General features: G+C 37.6%; 1 protein-coding gene across 1 annotated transcript in view; it reads right to left on the bottom strand.

The window, feature by feature from the left end:
• Positions 1 to 18,185, bottom strand: part of MORC1 (MORC family CW-type zinc finger 1) — a 165,759-nt gene that overhangs the window by 121,461 nt on the left and 26,113 nt on the right. The window contains exons 7-8 of the mRNA XM_054577233.1: positions 14,884 to 15,043; positions 12,893 to 12,998 (exon numbers count right to left, since the gene is read on the bottom strand). Coding sequence (XP_054433208.1) covers positions 12,893 to 12,998; positions 14,884 to 15,043 — 266 coding nt within the window. The remainder of the gene's footprint in view (positions 1 to 12,892; positions 12,999 to 14,883; positions 15,044 to 18,185) is intronic.

Here is an 18,185-nt window from a genome sequence, read left to right as displayed (position 1 = left end):
TGACAATAGCCAAGTGTTGGAAGCAACCTAAATGCCCATCAGTAGATGATTGGATCAAAAAATTATGGTATATATACACAATGGAATACTATGCAGCAGAAAGAAAAAAAGAACTACTACACTTCAAGACAGCATGGATGGAACTGGAGAGCATTATGCTAAGTGAAATAAGCCAGGGGGCGAAAGACTAATACTATATGATCTCACCTATAAGTGGAACCTAACCAACAATACAAAGATGCTAGGAAAATAAGACCAGCAACACTGAAAGGAAAAGAAACCAACAGAGACAAGAGGGAAGGGGGGGGCGGGGAAAAGGAAGGGAAGGGGAAAGTCAAGGAACATATAGCAAGGACTCATGGACAAAACCAAAGGGGAAGAGCTGAGGGAGGGAAGGAAGGAAGGGGCAAGGGAAAGTGGTGGGCGGTAGGCAGAGACAAATGTATTTGAAAAATAAATTAAAAAAAGAAAAAGAAGTACCAATTGGCAATTACAAAATTGTCATGGGTTGTAAAGTACAGTATAGAGGATATAGTCAATAACATTGTAATAACTATGTATGGTTTCAGGTAGGTACTAAACTTATATGGAAGATGACTTTGTAAGTTATAGAAATGTCTAACCACTATGTTGTACACATGAAACTAATATAATATTGAATGTTAATTGTAATAAGTAAAAAAAATTTAAGAAAGACCTTAATTTCAGGTTTCTCCAGTGGTTATATCTTTCTTCAGATATTTTCACAATTTGACACCTGGATGTTTTTTTTATCTGTTCAGCTATTCCACTAGAAATGTCTGTGACCATTGCAGTTTGGGTAATAAATACTTATGATTTTCCCAGTTAAAAAAAAAAAAAAGAAAGAAACATTCATCCAGACTGGTAGAAGGGGCAGAGATGAGCAGTTGGGGTGGAGAGGGTACCGGCAAGGCGGTGGCTGGAGGACTGGGTGGGCCAGAGGTAGCTGGCAGACCAGGTGGTCCCACATCTGCATAGAGGTAAACTGGGAGGAACAAGAGGAGAGTGAGACAGACCGTGCAACCAGGGTTCCAGTGCAGGTAAAGAAAGACTCAAAAGCTCTGGCTATAAAAACCTGTGGTGGTTTGGGGGTGGGAGAAACTCCCAGCCTCACAGGACTGTTCACTGGAAAGACCCACAGGGTGCTAGAACGTACAAACATCCACCCACCCAGGAAGTAAAACCAGAAGGGCCCAGTTTGCTTGTGGATGGCAGGGGAAGTGACTGAAAGCATTTCAAGAGCTGAGCAAGTGGTGGTATTCTCTCTCTGACACTTCCCCCACATACATGCTTCCTCCACCATGGCAAATACCTAAGACTCTGCCCCTTACAGTGTTACATGAGCACCAAATATGACCCAAATGAAAGAACAGATCAAAACTCAAAAAAAGGAACTAAATGATGAAGAGAAAGTCAATTTATCAGATACAGAGTTCAAAACACTGGTAATCAGGATGTTCACAGAAATGATTGCGTATGGCCACAAAATAGAAGAAAAAATGAAGGCTCTGAAAAGTGAAATAAAGAAAAATATACACGGAACAAACAGCGAAAGAAAGGAAATTGGGACTCAAATCAACAATTTGGAGCAGAAGGAAGAAGAAACATTCAAACAGAACAGAATGAGGAAACAAGAATTCAAAAAAATGAAGAGGGGCTTAGGAGACTCCAGGACAACTTGAAACATTCCAACCTCTGAATCACAGAGGTGCCAGAAGGAGGAGAGGAAAAGCAAGAAACTGAAAACTTATTTGAACAAATAATGAAGGAGAACTTCCCAAATCTAGTAAAGGATACAGAATTCCAAGAGATCCACAAAGCTCAGACAGTCTGAAAGAAACAGGACGTAAAGAAGCACACACCAAAGCACATCATCATTACATTACCCGATATTAAAGACAAGGAGAGACTCTTAAAAGCAGCAAGAGAAAAGAAGACAGTTACCTACAAAGGAGTTCCCATAAGACTATAAGCTGATTTATCAAAAGAAACCTTACAGGCAAGAAGGAGATGGAAAGAAATATTCAAAGTCATGAAAGGACTAACACCCAAGATTACTCTATCCAGCAAAGCTGTCATTTAGAATGGTAGGGCAGATAAGGTGCTTCCCAGATAAGGTAACATTAAAGGAGTTCATCATCACCAAGCCCTTATTATATGAAATGTTAAAGGGATGTATCTAAGAAAAAGAAGATCAAAACTATGAACAGTAAAATGACAACAAACTAACAACTATCAACAACTGAACCTAAAACAAAAACAAAAACAAATTAAGCAAACAACTAGAACAGGAACAGAATCACAGAAATGGAGATCACACTAAGGGTTATCAGCAGGGAGAGGATGGGGAGAATGGGGGAAAAGGTACAGGGGATAAGAAGCATAAATTATAGGTACAAAGTAGACAGGGGGAGGTTAAGAATAGTATAGAAAATGGAGAAGCCAAAGGACTTATATGTACGACCCATGGACATGAACTAAGTGGGGAAGGGGAGGCATGTGAGGGAAGGGTACAGGAAATAAAGAGGAGAAAAAAATAGGACAACTATTATAGCATAGTCAATAAAATATACTTTTAAAAAGTAAAGAAAAAAGTATAAGTTAAATCTAATATAAACTGACCAATAATGTAAAATTTATATAATCTATTTACAAACTGAAGTTACAGAATGATTTCTATGGTAGGAGAAGAGATTGAGGAAACCGGGGTAAAGAATAAGAAAGTGCTATTTGTATATTTATGCAAGTTTGAATAGTTTTCAATAAATTAATATTTGTATGCTATTTTAATTCCTCCCTTATTACTTACTCTACCCTCTGCCAAAAGATTAATACCCCTGGGACAGCTGCTGGAACAACAAGGAAAAGTGAGAGGCAGGAAAGAGTAAAGAAGTTCATGTTTGGATCAGGATTCAGTGGCATACCCTTATATGAAATTTTAAAATCTAAGTTACAATTCCATACTTGTATCTACATAAAGAATTCTATGTCCTATGAATTAAATTAAAAATATCTAAATTATAAAATTGTAATTCCATACCTGGTATCTACATAAACTCTCTGGGTAAGTTATACTGAAACAGAATTATAACCCTGGAGAGATTTTGCAGATGCCAATTTATGCTAAGCACAAATGATGGGGTAATAATGAGCATTCGCTCATTTAAAAACCCTCCACCAACTTATCTCCCATTTGCTCAGTCCTACTGCACTCCATCAATATTGGACCTTTGAAAATGACTCTAAATTGAAATAATTGGTGTGGTTGCAATTGAAGGTAACAAACAGCCACTAGTAAGAAGAAAGAATGAATCAATTTGATTTTGTTTTACACAAATGAATGGACTACTTCAAAGGGGAAAAAATACAACTTGGTGAAGAAAATAATTTACAAAGAATTAAGATGTGGGACTTGGTGCATCATTGCAAAACTTACTGCAACATTCACTAATAAACAAATATTATCTAACTCCACCATTAAAAAAGACATCTTGTTTTCTATTATGAGTTCAACTTTCATTTTCTTTTATATTCAGTATTCTCAGCTTTTCCCCCCACCTCTTCAATTCAAACTCTTGATTTTCTTCTGATTTCTTACAAAGTTATTTTCATGCCATCTTCTTCCCTTCCAGGGAACTTTGCCTTTGTTTCACATGACATACAATTTGACATGATTCTTTCTCTACAGTTGCAACCCACTTTCTGCCTATCACCCTGGAACCTATGTACGATTCCTTGGCACCCATCACATACTGAGTTCATGGATTCAAATTCCAATGTAAAATATCACACATTAAATGCAAACTTCTGCCTCATCTACATTCTGAAATTCTGAGATGTCTGTTACCTATTTCCCCTTTTTCTTCAATTTAAGTGAAAACAGGCTGTCTTTGGACTGATACCACAAAAGCCCATGCCACTGCTGCCTGTGTGCTTGAACAACACTCCTGATGACATCTGCATGAGGTTTGGTCACCTTAAAATAAGGCTCTGCCAATAGTCTGATTACTATGTTTAGGGCCTCAGCCCAAAGCAGCATGATAAGGGCTTTTAATTGCTTAGTTTAAAACCAATGCCAAATATTCACAAGAACTATACAAAAGTTCAGACTCTTTGACTCAGTAGTTCCCATCCTGAGAATCTGTCTCAAAAAAATAATTCAAAAGAATAAAAAAAATTCATCCACATGAATATGTTTATTTCAACATTATCCTAAATAATGGGAAACATGAGAACCAATGCTAGCATTCAAAAATACAGGAACAGTTATATATATATATATATTTACACACACACACACACACACACACACACACACACTATCATGACTCAATTCAATGGACTATTATAAAGCCACTTATCGGAGAATCATTATACAATCAGACTTATCAAGACTATACAGCAGATGACAATATAATGTTTGTAGAGAGCCCCAGAGTTTCCACCAAAAACCTCAAAAATAGATATAAATATTTATTAAAATAACAGGATACAAAATAAATATCCAGAAATTAGCTGCATTTTTATACAATAAGGAATTATCAGAAAGTGAAACTAAGAAAACAATTCCATTTAAAATTGCACCAAAAGCCCTGCCTGGTGTGGCTTAGTGGATTGAGGAACCAAAGGCTGCTGGTTCGATTCCCAGTCAAGGCACATGCCTAGGTTGTGGGCCAGGTCCCTAGTGGGGGACATGCAAGAAGCAACCACACACTGATGTTTCTCTTCCTCCCTTCCTCCTCTGAGAAAATAAATAAAATACTTTTTAAAATATTGCACCAAAAAATAAGATTCCTAAAATAAATTTAACGAAAAAGGTAAAAGACTTGTCTTAGAAAATTAGAAGACACTAAAGAAAAAAATAGAAGATACACATAAATGAAGCATATAGAGCACTCATTGATAGTAAAAATCAGCACTGTTAAAAATGTTCATACTACCCAAAGCAATCTATAGATTCAGCACAAATCCTATCAAAACACCAATGGCATATTTCACAGACTTAGAACAAATATTTCAAAACTTTCATGGAACCACAGAAGACCCCAGAGAGCCATAACAATTCTGAGAAAGAAGAACAAAGTTGGAGGAATTACACTACCTGGTATTAAACTATAGTACAAGGCCATGATAATCAAAACAGCATGGTGCTGGCATAGACACAGACATATAGATCAATAGAACCAAATAAAGAGACCAGAGATAAACCCTTACCTTTATGGTTAATTAATACTCGACAAAATGGGGCAAGAACATGCAGGAGTTAAAGACAGTCTTTTCATTAAACTGTATTGGGAAAATTGAACAGATACACGCAAAAAATGAAAATAGACGACCATCTTACAAAATACGTAACAATAAACTAAAAATGGATTAAAGATTTAAATGTAAGGCTCAACACCATAAAAGTCTTAGAAGAAAACATAGGCAGTAAAATTTCAGACATCTCTCTTAGTAATATTTTTACTATTATATCTCTTCAGGCATTCAGGCAAAAGAAACAAAAGAAAAAAATAAACAAGTGGGACTACATCAGACTGAAAAGCTTTTGCACAGCAAAGGAAACCATCAGCAAAGTAAAAAGGCAAATCACTGAATGGGAGAACACACTTGCCAATGATACATCTGATAAGAGGTTAATATCTGAAATTTTTAAAGAACTCATATAACAACAACAAAAAAAATAATCCAGTGAAAAAATGGGCAAAGGACTTACATACACTTCTCCAAAGAGGACATACAAGTGGCCAATAGACAGACAAAAACATATCTAATGTCACTAATCATGAGACAAATGCAAATTAAAACCACAGTGAGATATCTTTCACATCATGCCTGTCAGAATGGCTTTCATCACTAAATCAACAAACAACAAGTGTTGGCAAAGATGTGGAAAAAAGGGGACCCTAGTGCCCCACTGGTGGGAATGCAGACTGGTGCAACCACTATGGAAAACAGTGTAAAGGTTCCTCAGAAAATTAAAAATGGAATTGCCTTATGACCCAACAACTACACTTCAGTGTTATATCCTAAGAAACTCAAGCCCTAACTGGCATGGCTCAGTGGGTTAGGCATCATCCTTGGAAGGGGAAGTCACTGGTTAGAGTCCTGGTCAGGGCAAATGTCTGGGTTTTGGGTCAGGTCTCCAGCTGGAGGCATACAAGAGGCAGATGACCGATGTTTCTCTAACACATCAATGTTTCTCTCCTCCTCTTTTGCCCTCCCTTCCTCTCTCTCTAAAAATAAATACATAAAATACTTTAAAAAGAAACTGAAAACACTAATTTGAAAGAATATATGAATCCAAAAAGGAAAAAAAATAATGCACCTAAAAAATAAAATAATAATACACGAATTCCTATGTTCTATGCAGTGTTATTTACAGCCAAGCTATAGAAGCAACCCAAGTACCCATCAACAGATGAGGGGATAATGCTCAACATCACTAGCCATGAGAGAGATGCAAATTAAAACTACAATGAGATATGACTTCACACTGGTCAGAATGGCCATTATTAACAAATCGACAAACAAGAAGTACTGATGAGGTTGTGGAGAAAAGGGAACCCTAGCACACTGTTGGTGGGAATGCAGACTGGTATAGCCACTGTAGAAAACAGTATGGAGTTTCCTAAAAAGACTAAAGATGGAACTGCCTTTAGATCCAGTGATTCCACTGCTGGGATTATACCCTAAGAATTCTGAAACAACAAGTCAAAAGAACTTATGCACCCCAATGTTCATAGCAGTGTTACTTATAATAGCCAAGTACTAGACACAGTCTAAGTGCCCATCAATAAATATGGATCAAAAAACTGTGGTACATTTACACAATGGAATATTACACAGAAGAAAGAAGGAACTCCTACCTTTTACAACGCATAGATGGCACTGGAGAGTATTATGCTAAGTGAATTAAGCCACGCAACGAAAGACAAATACCATATGATCTCACCTATAAGTGGAACTTAACAAAATAAACAAATGAGCAAAAGAGAACCAGAGACATGGAAATAAAAAACACACTGACAGTGACCAGAGGGGTGGGTGGGGGTGCTATTGGGGAAAGTAGGGGGAGGGGAAAGCCAAGGAACATGTATAGAGGACCCATGGGCATGGACAACGGGGTGTAGACTGAATGTGAGAGTGGGGGACGGGGTGACTGGGGCAGTGGAGAGCAATGGGGAAAAATGTGGGACAGCTGTAACTGAAGAAAAATAAGAAAATTTTTTTAAGTGGTGGTATATATACAATGATACACATATTACTCGACCATAAAAATGAATGAAATTTTACCACTTGAGACAGCATGCGTGGACTAGCAGGTATTAATACTAAGTGAAATGCCAGTCAGAAAAAGATGAATACTGTATGATTTCACTTGTATGTTCAATCTAAAGAACAATACAAATGAACAAACAAAACAGAAACAGACTCCTAGATACAGAAAACAGATTGATCGGTCCCAGTGGGAAGGGGAGTTGTGAGACTAGGTGAAAAACGTGAAGGGATTGAGAAGTACAGACTGATAGTTATAAAACAGTGATAGGGATGTAAAGTACAGCAAAAGAAATATAGTCAAATAGACAGGGCAAGATGGTGGAGGAGTGAATTGAAGTCACACTGACCTCCTCCCAGGACCAGTCTGGAATTAAAACTAAATTGTGGAGAAATCACCTGTAACAAACAACTGAACAATATCAAGAGAGGAGCCTTGTAACCTCGGACAGACATAAGAAACAGCTTCAGCACAACCAGACTGGAAAGGAGTGTGGTAGAGACTTGAGAAGACGGGCTGGGTGTCCATGGGCAGCAGCAGCGCCAGAGGAATATTTAAATGGCCAGTTGGATCACCCTGAGAAGAGCAGGGTTTAAACCATAAACAGGGATATCCAGCCTACAGCATCAGAGCCCATAAAGTACACAGATAAAAACCAGCTGCAAAAAGTGGCAGGGTTGCTCTCTGCCAAAGGCAGGTGGCTGGAGATGTAAAGAGCCGTTTAAAGGGCCAACAGATAAATTTTTATTTGCAGCCACTTACCCTGGTCTCTGGTAAAGATGGGAGCAGAATGGGCTGGAGACGCCTGGGGAGAGACTTGCAGGGAGGCTTTGGGGAAAGAACTGAGGGAATAGCCAGTGAGATCCCAGTGTTGATTCCTCGCCCATACAGCAGCAGTCATCCTGCTGAGGCAGACCACTCTGCCGAGCCACAACAGGGTGAGAGGACACTAGCCTCGCCCCCTAGAGGCTCTGTCCTGGCCTGGTTGTGCTCAAGTCTGACTGCTGATACAGAGCTACAGTCAGAGATAGTAGATTCCTGGCTAAAGGGGGCGCAGAGTGATCTAGAGACACTTGAGGAGAGACTGGAGACAGAGGTTTTGGGGAGAGAACAGAAAATGTAGCTGGCAGAATCTCGGTGCTGACTCCTCCCCCATACAGCAGCAGCCATCTGGCTCAGACAGACCACTCTCCTGAGTGGCAGCAGCATGAGAGGACCCAATAACCCTGCCCCTAGAAGGACTTGGCCCTCCTCTACATTTCAAAAATTTATATGGAACCATAAATAACCCCAAATAGCTGCAGCAATTTTGAGAAAGAAGAACAAAGTAGGAGGGATCACAATACCTACCATCAAACTATATTACAAGGCCACTGTAATCAAAACGGTCTGGTACTGGTGTAAGAACAGACATAAAGATCAATGGAACATAAAAGAGATCCCAGAAATAAACCCATGCCTCTATGGTCAATTAATATTTGAAAAAGGGGGCAGAAGCATAAAATGGAGTAAAAATAACCTCTTCAACAAATGGTGCTGGGAAACCTGGACAGCTACATGCAAAAAATTGAAATTTGACCACCAACTTACACCATACACAAAAATAAACTCAAGATGGATAAAAGAATTAAATATAAGTAACAACACCATAAAAGTCTTAGAGGAGAACACAGGCAGAAAACTCTCGGAAATCCCATGCAGCAATATTTTTACTGATATGCCGTTTAGAGCAAGGGACACAAAGGAAAGAGTAAACAAATGGGACTTCATCAAAATAAGAAGCTTCTGTACGACTAAAGAAAACGAGCAAAATGAAAAGGGAACCAACTGTATGGGAAAATATATTTGAATGATACTTCAGACAAGGTTTGATCTCCAAAATATATAAAGAACTCACATGACTCTACTCCAGGAAGACAAACAACACAATTAAAAAATGAGCAAAGGACCTGAATACACTTCTCCAAGGACATACACAGGGTCCAGAGACATATGAAAGGATGTTCAGCATCACTAGCCATCAGAGAAATGCAAATTAAAACCACAATGAGATACCACTTCACACTGGTCAGAATGGCCATCATAAACAAATCAACAAACAAGAAGTGCTGGTGAGGTTGTGAAGGAAGGGGAACTCTAGCACAGTGTTGGTGGGAATGAAGACTGGTGCGCCATTGTGGAAAACAGTTTGGCATTTCCTCAAAAGCTAAAAATGGAAGTGCCTTTTGACCCAGCAATGCCACTGCTGGGATTATACCTTAAGAATCCCAAAACACCAATTCAAATGAAGCTATGCACTCCTATGCACTCCAGTATTCATAGCAGCACAATTTACAATAGCGAAGTGCTGGAAGCAACCTAAGTGCCCATCAATGAATGAGTGGATCAAAAAGCTATGGTATATTTACACCATGGAATACTACACAGCAGAAAGAAAGAGCTACTACCCTTCATGACAGAATGGATGGAACTGGAGAGCATTATGCTAAACGAAATAATCAGGTGTTGAAAGACAAATACCATGTGATCTCACCTGTAAGTGAAACCTAATCAACAACACAAACAAGCAAGGAAAATATAACCAGCAACACTGAAAGAAAAAAAAACTGACTAATAAAGAGAGGGAAGGAGGGAGGGGGGTAATGGGGAAAAGAAGGGGAAGGGTCAAATCAAGGAACATGTATAAAGGATGAACAGACAAAGCCAAAGTGGGGAAGGATTGAGGGTGGGGATGGGTGGGACAGGGGAAAGTGGTGGTGGGGACATGGAGACAAAGGTATTTGAACAAAAAAAATTTTTTTAAGTAAAAAAAGAAATATAGTCAATAATACAGTAATAACAGAGTATGTACCAGTTGGATATTAGAAATATCAGGGGGAATGCTTTATAAAGTACATGACTGTCTAACCACTATGCTGTTTACCTGAAACTAATACAAAATAATATTGAATGTAAACTGCATTGAAAAAAATTAATTTAAAAGTAAATTAAAATTAAAATTGGAGAAGAAAGTCTACATAATAACTGAGAATAAAGTTTAGAAACAAATCATAAATGAAAAAAGAAAAACGAGAAATTACATTTAAACACCAGAATGGAGAAATACAAATTAATAATGATAACATATAAATTTTCCTAAAAAAATTTTAAAATATTGTTTCATTTTGGATTTTACAACATACAAAATTAGGAGAAAATAATACCAGGAAACCTCATCTCTAAGGCCAAATAAAAGCCTGAAAGCTTATAATTTCCTATTGCTATGTAGAAAATTGAATTATTTGCAGAACCAGCAGGACTACACTGTCTAAGACCAAAGGTGAAAATAAAACAGTTCCAATGTTTGAAACTTGTTTTGGACTGATGCAGAATCATGCCTAGTGGGTTTATGGGGACACAGTAACTACAAGAAGAAAAAAACGGTAACGGAATTATTATTACATTACAAACCACTTGTTTTAGAAACCAAGATAATGTAAACTGCTCTTGATTGGAAGTTCAAATATCCGAAGTCATAAAAGCAGGAATTGTCAGAAAAAGATCCTTCTTGGTCCAGAAGTATTCCTTTAGGCCCAAGAGCTAATTTTTTTCTGTCAGTAAAGAGGAATGGGGCCTTAATGTCAGACCCACCAGCTTTTTAGAGGAGAAAACCAGGTGGCATTACTACCTGCCTCCCGAGGTGAAACTGTCACCCCTTCTTGGCACCACCATGTACTCCCATGAGAAGCCATGAAAGATATATTATCTTTGGTACAGTAATTATGGCCTCTTTACACTACCCCTTCTCATAAGGTCCCATTCTTGTCTTTAAAAGACTTTGTTATTAAACTATGAAAAATTTTGTTGAAACATCAAACAAAAAGAATCCAATGTAGTCAATGTACATGTCTAATCCATTTTCTTTATATTATAATTAACTGTCTAAATGGATTAAAAAGCTTCTGGCTTCATTAAACAATCTGGAAACATTACGAACTTTTCCCCAAAGAATGAGCTTTCAAATTAATCCTCTAATAATGCTTTGTTTTCTGACCCTAGTGTTGAAATGCCAAGGCCCTCTGACAGAGCGCCATTTGAAAATTTATGCTCAAAGCTTTTGAACAGCATGAGATACTGGTTTTAGAGCCAGCTTAGGGCAGGGCCAGCGGGAAACGGGGAGACAGGAACAGCGGTGCTGGCAACAGCTGCGGACCTCCTTTCTGACACTGGCAAATCAATGTTGGAAAAGGGGCTCCCAGCATCTGTCCAATAGTAATTGGGCTGGGTTTTTATTCCAAAAGAAAACCACCTCCATTTCTTTGTAAATTAGGACTTCCACAGGTCAGAATAAAATGAGAAAAATATAAATCAGAAAAAAAGTAGAAAAGATCTCTAAAAGAGTGTTACCAAATGTTAAATTTTCTAACTGTGGAAGAGACTTTTTAAATTTTACCTCAAACACACACACACAAAAAAGAAGAGTTCTTTGTTAAGCTGACGTGTTTACCTGGGCGTTAATATCTAAGTCTAAAACTGCACTGACCAATATGGCAGTACTGGCCACCTGTGGATATCGGGCCCTGTTTTAATTTTATATGTGCTATATGTATAACACACACTCTGAATTTCAAAAATTTGGTATGAAAGAAGAGTGTAAAGTATCTCTTCATATTTTTATATCCAAATTGAAATTACAGTATTTCATATATACCAGATTAAATTAAAAGATTACTAAAATTCATTTTACCACTTTCTTTTTATGTTTATTAATGTGGCTACTAGAAAACTTAAGAGTACATATGTGGTTCATATTTGTGGCTCTTGTATTTCTACCGGACAATACTTGTATATAAAAAGTCACAGATTGGATAAAATTCCTTTCAATACCCTCCAGCTCTAAAATTCTAACACTATGAAACGGCATGTCCAAGCTAGTAAGTTTTAAATACAAAGTTATTTTAGAGAAACCTAGGTGTAGTCTCTAGTTCATTATTTCCCCACACTTTTTCACCCACACCGCCAAGTCATTTTTCATTCTGTTTCTATGGATTACTAATACCCAAGAAAAATGAATTTGTCAATTCATTTATCTATAAACTGCAAGTAGGCAGTTCGTTGGGGCGTTCTCAACTGCCATTTGGTATAATTTCTTTTTGCTTCACACCATACTAATGTATTTTTAACGCTCTGTATGACTAATGAAATGGGTATGGTTTTTTCAGTTTTAATATTCATAATACAGGAGGTTTGGAATTAGAAATTATTATTAGAGATCTTACATTCCACGGGTCTGGAAACATGCTGGCCCCTCTGAATACCTGGGGAACATATAGAAAATGTTCATTTCTAGGCTTGATATCTAGAGAATCTGACTCAGAAGGTCTAGGAAAAAATAGGATCTTATCCTTCTTAAGAAGCTGCCCAGGTCACACATTAGCTCAGTCAGGTTTTGGAACCAATGGTCTAATTTACTTCATCGTAACTAGAGTAAAATGAATTATCCTAGTACAATGCTAAGGCCCAGTAGCCTCACACGTGGGACCAGGATGCAGGGTTCCTGATTACAGCTCCGCACCATTCTGACAGACATTCTGTCAAACACACATTACTTACTCCTCAAGAGCTCCGGCTATCAGTATATCTTCCTTGTCAGTTTTAATATCCAACTCTGGTTCTCCATTAAGCAAAATCTTCAAGTTATAAATAACCAGGAAAGTACCTAGTGGAAAACAGATGTTTGATCTGTCAATATTTTAACTACATTAAATATCAGTCATGGTGATATTATCTCACCTATTGATTTAAGCTTGCTGTCGGCCAAATTTCCCTTTGTACTTCAGTAAATATGCTTGGATAAGTTCCAAGATATATGTCTTACAGCAAATTCCATTCTCTGCTAAAGTGTTGAACTTTTACTGCATAGTACTTCTTTTCATTACTCAATTTACTATGTCCTTCGATGCAGATTCTTAAACTTGGGACTTTTCTTAATTTGCATTATAAAAAATTTTAGGAGCCTTAGCCAAATTTGTATTACAGGCAAAGTTCTCATTGGTGGAACTACAATCAATGAACATGAAAACAAATATGAGTCTTCAAAATTTGTACAAATATGAAGTATTGCTTTTAGATCTTGTAACAGGTGTTGGCAAATCTTTTCCATAAAAGGCCACATGATAGATATTCCATGCTCTACAGGCCATATGGTCTCTGTCACAACTATTCACAACTCAGCTCTACCGCTGCAGCATGGAAGCTGCCACAGAGAATACATAAATGTATCAGCTGGCCATATTCCAATAAAACTTTATTTACAAGAAAATGTATAAGCCAAATCTGACCTGTGGGCCATAGTTTGCTGACCCTGCCTTAAAGCGCAGTTAACAAAAAAGTCCAATTCTTTACAAAGTTGTTTATAATATGAAGACAGAATTGTCAGAGAAATTAAAAGAAAAGCCGATTACACTTTTTTGGTACTCCTTCAATACAAGGGAGAACTGTGTAGTGGCTAAGGATTAGATTTGGGAACCCAAATGCCTGTGTCTAAATCCTGGATCAAACATTTACTAGTGCAATGACCTCAGATAAGCTTTTTAACCACGCTGAACCCAATTCTTTTAATCTATACAGTGGAGTTTATAAAGTACCTAAAATATACAGTTGTTTTGAGGATTAAATGAGTTAATTTTTATAAACGTTTTAGAAACGTATTCATAAAGTAGTATGCTCTCCATTAGGATTTGTAAGGGTATTTCACAATTAGAAGTCAAGTAAGAGATTACATCAATGGTCCTCAAAGTATAGCGTGTATATGTTAATAAAATGAATAGTTTAATTGCCAATATTTTCCTTTATAAGAAGGGGGAAAAGATGACACAAAACATCCCTATTAAACAAAATGCCACAGGTTAGAGAAGGAACCTCCAAAGTAATGTAGGCTAAATCAGAAACAAATCTCTCAAGAGTTTCTCTATAAACACTACATACATCAAGGAGCTGAAAAAAGCAGAACGTGCATAGTTTTCTCTGGAGGAGGCTTGTTTTGGCTTCTAGATATAAAAAGTGTTGGAAGTCTAGAGAAATATTGACATTGGAAAATATTACTAGACATAGGACATTCTTCATGTCGAGTGGAACGCTGGTGCCGAAAGAATGCAAAAAAAGATCTATTAGTTTGGAAAGGAGTATCTACAAGATTTTTGCTAACTACCCCAGAAATTTGGACTCATCACTTTGTAAGTTGCTAACTCTTACAAACCTGGGTTCATCTAATCTTAGATGCTGCAATAAGCATCCCCTAACTTTGGTATCTGGTGCAGGCGCTGTGGCGCCCCTGTGGCCACAGCCTGTAGCACTCTCTCCTCATCCATTTCCACCAAGTTCATGCAAGTACAAACGTTTCTCCCCTTGTCAGGGACTTAGAGTTGTACATGTTGGAATTCTCTTAATACAAAGCTTGTATGGATAAAATAAATGACTGCCCCAGGGTGAGACTCCACATGATACTACAAAGAGGAAAAACATGAGTGCATACATACAGCCCCTTTCATGAGACACTGACAACAAACACTTCCAACAGAATTTCAAAGTTTTGATGATCTTACCACATTTGCCATAGATTACATCAAACTGCCGCATTAATTCAGCTTCAGTTTTAAAGGGAGAGTACTTATAAATTATAGACAATTCCGTTGAGAATTTCTGAGGATCATCTGTGACAGATTCTCTGGTTCTTGTTAACCATGAAGGCATTGGAACCACAACCTATTTTAAAAACAACTACATTAATTTACTATGAACACAAAAATTAAAAATATCATCCTTTTGATCAAAATTCAATCCACTCTTCGGCCAAATTACAAAACCAAACACAAAATTAGAAGTTTACTTTCCTCCTGTATCTCCATTTTATAAAGAAGAGACCATTACAAATATGCATGGGAATTAACTCTACAAGTGAGCAAAGGGGAAAGGAGAGTTAGAAAAGTACCCATACCCCCATCTGGCAATAGCTCCTCCCCTACCTCCACAGGGACCCAAAGTTGCTTCTCTGGAAAGATCAGAACAAAGCATTTCTAAATTAGATAACATGCCAAGTATAGTTGTCGGGGGACGTTACTGAGATGAGAGGGATTAAATGAGAGTATGCATATTAGATACTGAGAATCTCAGAGCTCTTCTCCCCTTTGCTCCCAAAAAGCTGTCAGGGAGGCCTTCAGGAAGAAGGCTGCAAATGTCTTCTCTGAGAAACCTGGCCAGCCCAGTAGGAAAGACATAAAGAAAATCATGTTGAGGGTTTCCCAATAAAACAGCCCAGCTAGATCTTATTATCGTGACGCTTCTGCCATGCCCTACCCACACTGTCAAGAGCTCCCAATAGGCATTTTATTGGAATAATCTTTAAAGTACAGCAGGTTCTCAAATGTCATTCCATTCAACATTTTTTCTTACAATGCTGATAAGAAAAAAAATTCTCTGCCTGGGCCACGGTCTGTGTGGAGTTTGTACATTCTCTCCACGTCTAGGTGGGTTTTCTCCAGATACTCCGGCTTTCTCCCACATCCCAAAGATGTGCACATGAGGCGGACTGGTGGGTCTGAACTGTCTCAGTCTGGGTGAGCGTGGGTATTTGTGAGTGGCTCTGCAATGGAAGGTCACCCTATCGAGGGTGGGGTCCCACAGGGTGCTCTGGGATACTGGGAGAAGATACCCTTGACCCTGTACTGAAATAAACAGATAAGAAAATAATTTTCTTGTTTCTATTAATCTTTATTAAATGTATTCATGTAGCTTACATTTATTTCAATGTTTAATATTGGAAGCGTTTTGGGTCTTTATAAGTTTGGTTGATGTTTTGATGTTTTTTTAACTAGAAATATGCTGTAGGAGTTTAATTCTTATTTACATCAATTAGCCTATGGTAAAATTGGTTTTGTTATATACATTGTTTCTTTAAAGTCATAGCTCCCAAGAACATATCCAGGAAGTTTAGTGAGGACATACTTTATTCAGGACGAATAACCATCTAAGAAAAGCCTGTAATATGATAAATAGAGACCAAATCAGTATAAACAAAGCAACTCAGTGGGAACAAAAGCCCTAAGAAAAACATGAAACTGTCAGAAGAAAAAAAAAATCAATCATTGTTAATATCTTCAGAGCTCTAAGAGGAAGTACTGTATCCATGAAAAAGAACTAGGTATCTTTTAAAAAGAAACAGTGAGAAAAAAGAAAAGATTTCTTGGAAATTAAGACTATAACTACAGGAAAAATTTTTCTAGGAAAGGGTTAAAATATAAATATAAAAAAATCTCCCAGAAAACAAAACAAAAATACGGTGGACAAAATAAAGGAAAGATAAGAAAATTAAAGAACTGATCTTAGACATCCAAGAGTTAAGAAAGAGGAGCTACAAAAAGATATGGATGAAAGAAAATCATTAAATGTTATAGGAAAATACCACAGAATTGAAGGATGAGTTTCCATTTTGAAAGTGTCCAACAAGTCTCCAGCCATACCACCCTGAACGCGCCTGATCTTGTCTGAAAATGTCCAACAAGCGCCCAGCACAATGGTTCCAAATAGATCCACCCAAAGTCAAAACACTGAAATCAGAATGCTGGAGGCAATCTGGACAAAGAAGATTCAACTGACCTTCAAAGAGTTGGGGATGGGGGCTGAGTCACATATGAGACTCAGGAATTAAAATGGCTTCACACTCCTTAATAACAACACTAGAAATTAGAAGATAATGGAGCAATGTCTTCAAAGTTCTTAAGGGAAATTTATTCCAACCTAGCAATAGCACCAAACCCAACAATCGTTACATTTTCAGTTAAGACAAAAACATTTTCATCCATTTGATATCTCAAAATAATTTTCTCTCTCATGCACCCTTGCTAAAATGCTACCGGAGGATGTGTTACATCAAAAAAGAGAAAAAGCTATGGAAGAAGACATGAGATCTAGGGTCTGAAATGTAACACAGAAAAGAGATGGAGAGACTTGCCTGGACAACGGCACGGGCAGATCCCGGGATGGCAGCTGAACACCACCCGGGAAAAGTGTGAGCTGCAGCATGCAAGAAGTGATAAAGACATCGAAAACCAAGCAAGTGTTGGGTGGTAGTGATAAGTTCACAGAACACTGAGCAGACAATTATTCATTCCAGGGAAAATAAAGTTGTGCAAGAAAGGGAAAAATAACAGTTTATATCATGATATAATTAAGAATGGTGTTTATATAGTCTCTTCATGTAAATACTGAATATTGTCATAACCATAATTACAATTGAGCTATGGAAATGGAAGGGTAAGTATGTGAAAGGCACAGAAGAAAAAAATAAACCCTCCTCTTTCATAGTGGAAGATTAATAGATAATGCCTAAATCAAATCAAAAGTAGCAATACAACTGCAAAAAGGCCTAGTTTATCCTGTGATTTCTTATAATGCCAATAGCATGCTGGGAACACTCATAACAGTTTTGCAATTTAGCTAAATATTTGTACAGTTTTATTGCAATGTTGATATTTGTGAATTTATTGATTAAATATCTTCCCTGCAGCAAAACCAAAAAAAAGCCATTACAAACCTGTTACATAGAGATATTCAGAAAAAATATCAAAAGTATCAGGTAATATTACTGAAAGAAACTGCTTCTGTGGAAATGGAACGAGGTAGCTGGTTTTAGTAAAAAAAAAAAAAAAAAAAAGGTAGGGTGGGGGGAACAGTCCATTTTAGAAAAGCATTAACCCCAGAGCTTTGGCCCAGTTTCTCATGCCCTTTACACACATGAAGTACAATGTAAGTGCTTAAAGCATCTTCTTCCCTCACGCCAGCGTCCCACTCAGCTACCCGCTATGCCGACTGCTCCTCCGCCCCAGCCCGTTGCAGCCAGTGAGCACAC

Source organism: Pteronotus mesoamericanus, unplaced genomic scaffold (genome assembly GCF_021234165.1).
Source record: "Pteronotus mesoamericanus isolate MK-2021 breed Mesoamerican mustached bat unplaced genomic scaffold, CSHL_Meso_final contig_42, whole genome shotgun sequence".
NCBI classification, from domain to species: Eukaryota; Metazoa; Chordata; class Mammalia; order Chiroptera; family Mormoopidae; genus Pteronotus; species Pteronotus mesoamericanus.
The sequence above is the reverse complement of the archived record's forward strand: the minus strand, read 5'-3'. Positions and strand labels throughout refer to the sequence as shown.